Raw genomic sequence first — 9,370 nt, forward strand, 5'->3', positions numbered from 1 at the left:
AAGATATATCATATATAGGCACAAACTCTCTATGATGAATGTGATCATTATGTGGGTATTATCTAAATTGTACCAATAAACTTAATAAAAAATAGAACAGATCACTATGGACGTTGCCAAAACCACTGCATTTGGCAGGATTTTCCAGTATTCAGGTATACAGTGTTTACAAACCTTGCTACAAGATTATATTCCTTCTCCAACTGTTGTTGTCTCCTGACGGATACATTCAGGAGGGCATCCTATTTTTTAATTTTTAAAAATTACAGGAGAGGGCTGGCTATATAGTTCAATGGCACAGTGCCTGCCTGGCGAGTGCAAGGTCCTGAGTTTGATTCCTGTACCAAAAATAAATAAATAAATAAATATTACAAGAGAGTCCAGACATCGTGGTGCACACCTGTAATCCTAGCACAGAGGGTGCTGAGACAGGAGGACTGGTGTGAGTTCAAGGCCAGCCTGAATTATAAAATGAGACTTTGTCTCAAAACAACAAAAAATTACAAGAAATAACTTCAACTTTTTGTTTTAATGTTCAAAATATATTTAGTGGGTTTTTTCTTTTTTAAATTAATTTTATTGATACACTTTCTCTACACATAATGATCACATTCATCATAAGGAATTTTGTCCTATGCAAAATGTCTTGATTCTTCTTATTTTTACCATTGTCCTCTTTAGTGTTTTAGTTTGGTTTGCTTTGGTTTAGGTTTGTGGGGGTTTTTTGGTACCGGAAATCGAACTCAGGACCTTATGCTTGCCAGGCAGGTGCTGTGCCACTGACCTGTATCCCCAGCAGTCTTTAGTGTTTTTAATGAGAAAAAATTATGCTTTTGTTTTAGAAAATTTAAATGCAGAAGAATATAGCCTTTTAACTATTGTCAACATTGTCAGAAACACATTTATGTGGTTAGTTCCTCACAAGATACTAACAGAAAGAAAATGCAGATTCTCTGGTTGTTTAGTTTTTTGAGACAAGATCACACTATGTAGCTTGGGCTGGCCTTCAACTCCTCATAGCCCTCCTGCCTCAGTTACCCAAATGCTGGTATTACAGGCATGTGCCACCATGCCCCACTAGTAGAGAAATATTTTTAATGCATTGAATCAGTTAAGAGTACTAGCTTCAAAAAAAAAAAAAGAGTACTGGCTTCAACTGCCAGGTTAGGTGGTGAATGCCTGTAATTTCAACACTGAAGCAGGAGGATTATAGTGAATTCAAGGCCAGCCTGGGCTACATAGTGAGTTCAAGGGCAGCCTGAACAGACCCGGTCTCAAACAAAAAAAGATTAGATTTAACTGTGAGTAATAGATACTCTAAAACAAAAGTGGCTTAAATAAGATAGAAATTCACTTCTCAGATAATTTTAGGCAGTCTAGGACCGGTATGACAACTTTGCAATCAATAGGAAACTTTATTCCTTCCAACTTGTTGCTCCACTGTCTTAGTACCATCTGTAACACAGCTACTGTCCTGTGAAATAGACTGACTGCTTGAGCTCAACCCCTTATTCCTGTCTTCTCTCCAGGAGGAAGAAGAAAAGGGAAAGCAAGGACCAATATACAACTTAGGATCAGCATACAATTTAGGAAATCTCTGACATGAAATTTAGACACTTTCTCTTGCTATAACTAAATACCTAGGATGGGGTAATTTATAAAGAAAAATTTTTATTTCTTACAGCTCTGGAGACCAGAAAGTCCAAGGTCAGGGGCTATATATGGTGAAGGTCTTCTTGGGAGTGGAGAATCTGCAAAGCCATGAAGTAATAGAGAACATCATATGGGAAGAGGGACTCACAAGAGATGGCCATACTGGCTTTTATAACAGACCTACTCTTATGATAATCATCCCCTCGCTTACTACCCATTAAGGCATGAATCCAGGAATGTCTCCACTTTCGTGACCCCGTCACCTCTTAACGGTCCCATCTGGTCCTGCCTCCTAACACCTAACCATGAGGAACGAATTTCAATATGAGTTTTGGTGGGGACAGAGAATAAGAAAAACATAAACTAGTCTAGGAATTCCAACATGCAGATAATGAAGGTACAGAAGAGAGAATAGAGAAAATGCAAGACAGTAATTCATGCAAGAGATAATTAAAGAAATTTTCCTAAGCTGAATAATGTATTCCTAGATTTAATGGGCCCACAGGGTGCCCACAACAATGAATGAAAATATAGCAACACTAAGACACATTCGTGAAACTTCAGAGAACGAGATGAAATTAAGTCATATTAGATGAGAGACAGAGAGAGAAAGAAGCAGCTCTTTTATAAAGGAATAAGAATCATTACGGCTTTGGTGTTCTCAAAAGCAACCCAGGAGGCTAGATGACAATAAAAAAAGGCCTTGAAAATTCTGAAGAAAATCTTGTCTAATACAGAATTTTCTATTTAACTAAATTATCAATCAAGTATTCAGGTAGAATAAGATATTTCCTCACATACAAAGCCTCAAAATTTTTCCCCAGTAGGGTGGCTATGGTTGACAACAGTCAATTGTATATTTCAAAGTAATCAGGGTTTTCAGTGTTCCCCACAAATACATATCTGAGATGATAAATATGCCCATCACCCTGATCATTACATACTGTATACATCTATTCGCATATCACAGTACTCCATAAATATGTATAACTATGTGTTAATTAAATATATATATAGTTTTTAAGGAAATTTTTCTCCTATGAACTCTTTCTTGTGAATCTCTAAAGAATATATTTACCAAAATGAGGAAATAAACCAAGAAAGAAAATAATGTAAGATCCTGAGAACATGAGATTCAACATAAAGGGAGGGGGCTGGGGATTTAGCTCAGTGGCAAAAGTGCCTGCCTGGCAAGCGCAAGGTCGTGAGTTCGGTTCCCGGTCCCGGAGAAAAACCAAAACCAAAACCAAAATCAACATAAAGGGAAACTAGGTAATGGTTCTGAGAGGGAACTCTAGGTAACATTTAGCAAAGATTCATCTTTGCAGCTGTGCACCTGCCTGAGCAGGGAAACAGCCCACGTAGAGGCAGGCCAGAAGGTTCTTACCCCAGGAAAGATTTCTTCAGATAAAAGAAATTGATAAAATAGCCAGTGTTTTAATATGTTGAGAAAAGATTTAGACAGCTAATTTAATTTGATTAATACGTGTATAATTTAATTGGTGCTAGAAAAGTTTGCATATTCAAAAAAAAAGGTTCACTCCAAGAAAAAAAAATTGCATAGAAAAGGAAAGATAATTTAGCATATGACATGACTCAAATGTGAGCCGATTTTATACAACTGCAAGGAAGTAAACTGAATTCTGATCAGAACAAAATCAAACTCAGTACTGAGAGAATGGGAGTGGGGTGTACAAGGAGGGCTATGTTGGGTTGTACGGCAACAGAAGAGCAAAAGAGGAACCAATTCTCAAATACTATGGTGAGAACTCACCAGATAACACCTAAAACTGAAACAAGAATAGCGATATGACTGGGTGAAAAAAAGTGCACAACCAGGTGGTTTCCAATTTTTTTTTTCCAATTTTTGTTTTTAAACAGAATTAAAGGAAGACCAAGTTGAGGAGCATCTGCTAGAACATTAAAACCATTTTATTGGCAGCTCTCTGTATGGTTTTGGCATATAACTCAGAAAGAATTTGATAACCTGGTATCCTATCTTAAATTCATGAGACTAAGTTTTCTTAGCACTGTAACAACAGAAATTAGAAATAAAATTAATACAGAATATTATGTCATTCGGCTGGTCATGGTGGCACAAGCCTGTGATCCCAGCACTCGGGAGGCTGAAGCAGGCAGATTTCCATGAGTTTGAGGCCAGCCTGGGCTACATAGTGAGTTCAAGGCCCACCTGGACTACATAGCACCAAAAAAAAAAAAAGAATATTATATCATTCTTGCAGTAATTTATTCACACAGACCTAAACTAATTGATAAAAGAGCATAGCCTGGTCATTCTATTCAGAGACACATTTCTAATTAAGGTTTATACTTTGTGCCAGTAATATTTCTCAAAATTGGCAATATGTCTGTGATTTTGATTAATTATATATGAGCAGTAATCCTACACTGACTCGGTCAAGATTACCCTTAGTTGCCGGGCATGGTGGCACACGCCTGCAATCCCGCACTCGGGAGGCTAAGGCAGGAGGATTGTTGCAAGTTTGAGGCCAGCCTGGGCTACAAAGTGAGCTCAAGGCCGGCCTGAACTGCATAGCGAGACCCTGTCTCAAAAAAACCCAAAAAAAAAAGAAAAAAAAATAGATTACCCCTAATAGCCCACTGTCATAGAATATTTAGAAATCTTGCAATACAAAGATATTTTTGATGCAAAAAATATGACAGGATGATCAATAAAAGACTGCCAAACAAAAAATTCTTTTACATTATGACAAAATTCTATAGGGAAAGTATAATGAAAGTATGAGTTCAAGGAGAAAAGGAAAGTTTATAAATTTCCATCAGTTAAAAAAGAAAAGCTTGATCATTTACCTCACATGTGAAAGATCCTGGGTTCAATCTCTGGTACTACAAAAAGAAAAAGAGAAGAGAAAACAGAAGCAGAAAGACAGCTTGAGCAGGGCACAGTAGCACGGAAATGTGATCCCAACTACTTGGGAAGATGAAGCAGAAGGATCACAAATTTGAAGCCAGCCCAGGCAATTTAGTAAGACTCTGTCTCAAAATAAAACCAAAAAGGGCTGGGGATGTAGTTCTGGAGTGGAATACTTGCCTAGCGAGTGGAAGACCCTGCCAATCCCCATTACCAAAAAGGAGGAAGAGGACACAGAGGAAGGGGGAGGGAGCAGTTTGTTCAGTAATATCTAAATTGAAATATGTGACTATCAAATCACCGTGATATTTAGATCCCATTGCATTACATTTCTGAGTGCTATTATAAATCCATAATATTATGGATTACAGTTTATAGTTACAAAACTATAAACAACTAGTTTGATTTTAAATGTTGATATTTAAAATATGCTGGAAGGTACATCTTTAGCAATTACTTACACTTAGAATTTTTTTTTTTTTTTTTTTTTTTTGGTACTGGGAATCAAACTCAGGACCTTGGGCTTGCCAGGCAGGCACCTGTGCCACTGAGCTACATCCTCGGCCCTCACTTAGAATTTTCAAATCTAGATGTTGAGTTAAAACATATCAAGAAATATAGGGGCTGGGCGTTTAGCTCGGTGGCACAGTGCCTGCCTGGCAAGCATGAGGTCCTGAGTTTGATTCCTGGTATCTGTCCCCGCTAAAAAGAAATATATTGCTTTTCAGATCCCTTTAAGGGCTATGTGAGGAAAAAGCTTAAAAACTGTGAGGCTATGCTTATAGTCTGATTTGTTCTCATTTCTTTCTTGAATAATTTTTTTTATCTTCTTATCTCAATCAAAAGTTCTGTTTGTGTCAGAATAATGTTGACTTTCTTGTGTTCCCTCCCCCACAAAAAAAAATTCTCAGGGAGGAAAGCATGTAAGCAAAGTAAGCAGTCCTGGAGCTAAACAGAGTAGTGGTTAATTTAAGCCATCTTTGTACTCTGGTGCTATTATAGCTCATGCTCATGGACTTAATGTGCATTGCAGGTCAGGAATGTTTCCCTGTCCTAAAATACAATTCCTCATTTTCTCCCCTTGCTATTTTTTTTTTTTTTTTTTTTTTTTAGATAGTGTCTTGCTATGCAGTTTAGGCTGGCCTTGAGCTCACTTTGTATCCCTGGCTGGTCTCGAACTCGAAACGATCCTCCTGTCTCAGCCTCCCGAATCTGGGATGACAGGCGTGCGCCACAATGCCCCACTTCTACCTGCTTTGATGCATGGAATTCCTTCAAATATTGTTGCAAATCTTCAGTATATATTTATTTGAAATGCATATGTCCTTAGAAGTAACACTGATCTAGAATCATTAGATTACTTCCTAAGAACAAGCTTTTGTAAAGAAGTTTGAGGAGAATTGAAAGGTAACTTGTCTGTATTTTACATGTTAACTCCTTGAACTGACTACAAATGAAGCCAAGTATCTCTGCTATACTGAAATGATCCTGAGGCATGAATAAGGTATAACCTTAATTCTTTTTTCTTTTTTTTTTTTTTTTTTTTTTTGGTTTTTCTGTCTTTTTGAGACCGGGTCTCACTATGCAGTTCAGGCTGGCCTTAAACTCACTTTGTAGCCCAGGCTGGCCTCGAACTCACAGCGATCTGCTGCCTCAGCCTGCTGAGTGCTGGGATTACAGGCACGCGCCACCATGCCTGGCTCTCATCTTTTTTTATTTTTTTTTTTTTCCACATCTTTTTTTAAATAGAGAACTTCTCAGTGACTAAGTGAAAAATAAAGGTAATGTTTACTAAGTATAATGCTGTTAGGTCTCCGGTTTGCAGATCATCCAAAGTAAATCTAAGAAGTCACAACTGCACCTTCCAGTTGGTGAGTTAAATGACCTTAAACACTTCCTTTTCTATTTCTGGTAAATTCACACAATAAAAACCTTTCGAGCTGCCAATCTTCCTGCCTCTGGTATAGGGAAGATATTATTAGTGCACAGCCTAGAACATGGTAGGTATCTACTATTGTATGTTGGTCAAATAAACTGATTTTTAGGAAGGGAAGAAACTCTGAGGCATAATGTTTTTCGAGTTTTTTGTTTTGTTTTGTTTTGTCATTTTGAGACAGGGTCTTGCTATGCAGCTCAGGCCGGGCTTGAGCTCACTTTGTAGCCCAGGCTGGCCTTGAACTTGCTACACTCCTCCTGCCTCAGCCTCCCGAGCTCTGAGGCAAAATGGATAATAAAATTGGACTGCCAATTAATCTGGAATCTGAGTCACTAAAGATTTATCTCTTTGCTTGATTTTTTTCTGCAGCAAGTGAGAGGGAACTTTGTTAGGTTGCAAGCCTGCATCTCAGAGCTCCGCACATTACAGAGAGAAGGTTGTTTCAGACCACAGAGCATTTCTCTGCAGCTGGCAGTAGAAGACGGGCTCCAGCAGTTCAAGCAATATAGCAGACATGTGAACACTGGTGCTTCTCTGCCCCGCACTTCCCTAGAGGTAAGAGACGCTGACTTTTAGGACTCAAACCATCTTCCCATTTTGGTCTGCACAGGTGTTTCATTATTTATAACCCTTACATTGTTCTCTGATTCATGTAAATTGAATGTCATTTTCAAGGCCAGATTCTCAGCTCCTTGCAGGCAAAAGACATGTTTCTCTTTATCCTATATGCTATACAAGTCTTAAACTACGGATAGGCATAGAAAGTGGCTCAATAAAAAAGGGACTAAAGTGAATTATAAGGAAAAGCTGAAATAAAATCTCAATATGCCATCTACCTTTAGATTTTTGGAATTTGAAAAACAAACATTAAACTCTCTAAATTGGTATGGATATTTATGTTTACCTGATTAACCTTAAGAATTTGTAACTATCCTTAACCAAATTTTGGCATCAAATTGAGTAAATTTTCTTGGGATTATCAAATGCACAAATGTAAAAATTGCTACTATTCTAGTGTCAGGGTGAGATAATCTTAAGAATATAAATAAGTTAAATCATGGCTGCATACTCCATGGGTGCATGAGTGAGTATGAATTAAAATAATTTTCAGCCTTTGGTAATTTCAGACAGCAAACAGATGGGTTAAAAATAATTGCGTATTGAGCCAGGCGTGGTGGTACACACCTCTAATCCCAGCACTTGGGAGGCTGAGGCAGGAGGATCGTTGCAAGTACGAGACCTGTCTGGGCTACAAAGTGAGCTCAAGGCCAGCCTGAACTGCATAGTGAGACCCTGTCTCAAAAAGAAAAAAAAAACAAATAATAATAATAATAATAATAATAATAATAATAATAATAATTGTCTGGATTTGTTTCACATGTAAGGAGCTTAGAAGTTGCTACTTCATCCTACTAGTAAAATGCTAAGCAATTGAAAAGTCAACAACTCTGTTTAGATCCCTAAGAGAAGTTCACAAGGCAAGCCACTGCCTTCAAAATTAGAGAGACAGCCAGGTATGGTGGCACACACCTGTAATCTCAGCACTCGGGAGGCTGAGGCAGGAAGATCCTTGCAAGTTCGAGACCAGCCTGGGCTACAAAGCGAGCTCAAGGCCAACCTGAACTGCACAGTGAGAACCTGTCTCAAAAAGGCCAAAAACAAACAAACAAAAAAAAAAATTAGAGAGACAGACAAAATCACAACATCCTGGAGCATAAACCTCCATGGGAGCCAGTGCATGGATAGAAAAATATGAACTTTGATGAAATCTGAAGGCTATAGGTATGACCAAGTCTGAAAGTTACAAACTCCTGGAGGGCTCAGTCATGGAAACTCCTCCGTGGGTGTAATCAGGGTCTCACAATAAATATCAGGGGGAAATTACCTCATACCTAAGGAACAGGGAGGGTAAGAGCAACCATTTTGAAGTACACTGGAGCATTTGTTTCTTTTTAACAATTTCTGACCTCAAAAGAAAATAGTTAAACAGAGCCTAACTTGCTGGGATTTTTCTCAGAGCCTCACTGAACTAAGAGACAAGAAATACAAAACTTGGGCCAGCAATAGCCTTCCCCACGTAGGTACACACTCTAGCCCTGCTGTTCCACCTAATGGGGAGGAAAAAAATTGAGAAATTTACAGTCCAGAGAAATTTACAATCCATGGATTCTCAAAAGACTGCGATCTAGTGTAATATAAAACATAAATTATTTCATATTACATTAAATTTTTATTATATTTATGCAACTTATTGTACGTTATTTGTAAACTATTTTGTTTTAATATAAAGTAATTTAATGTAACATAATGCTAATGAGCGCTTCCCTTCCTCCCATAGCTTACCACCGCATTACTAAGGGCTTATTAACAACAGTGCCTTTGGCCCTATACAGCATGTCTCTAACAAAAAAATATAAGGCACAATAAAAATCAGTGGTACTGTTTGAAAAGGCAAAGCAAGCATCAGAGCTAGAAATGACAGGGATGTTGGTGTTACTGGAGTGTACAATTTAAAACAACAATGATGAATATGCTAAGGGCTCTAATAGATAAAGTAGATGCAAGAAAGAGCAATTTGGTAAGAAGTCTAGTAGATAAAGTAGGCACCATAATAGGCAATAGAACTCAAACACTATAACAGAAATGAAGTTTTTCTGGGCACTGTGGCTATTGTAGTTAGGGTTTGCAAGGAAAACAATTTAATACAGGACACATAATTTATAGGATTATTTTATAATAGTCACCCAAATAATCAAGTACAAAAGAATGCAGGAAATCTGTCCACACAGAATCCCAAAGAATCCAGCTGAGGGCCTGGATCCCATGGCAGTGTCCTGCATGAGTCCAACTAAAGACCTAGAGCCGAGCTTCCGGCCTCGTAGGCCCCT

The 9,370-nt window shown here is 38.0% G+C and overlaps 1 protein-coding gene across 1 annotated transcript in view; it reads left to right on the plus strand.

Annotated features, from left to right (window-relative positions):
- M1ap (meiosis 1 associated protein) overlaps positions 1-9,370 on the plus strand; it is a gene marked incomplete at its 5' end in the record, with an annotated part of 77,642 nt that overhangs the window by 18,049 nt on the left and 50,223 nt on the right. Inside the window, 1 exon segment of the mRNA XM_005385475.2 lies at positions 6,852-7,037. Coding sequence (XP_005385532.1) covers positions 6,852-7,037 — 186 coding nt within the window.

Source organism: Chinchilla lanigera, unplaced genomic scaffold, assembly GCF_000276665.1.
Source record: "Chinchilla lanigera isolate Chin_1 unplaced genomic scaffold, ChiLan1.0 scaffold00023, whole genome shotgun sequence".
Taxonomy (NCBI): domain Eukaryota; kingdom Metazoa; phylum Chordata; class Mammalia; order Rodentia; family Chinchillidae; genus Chinchilla; species Chinchilla lanigera.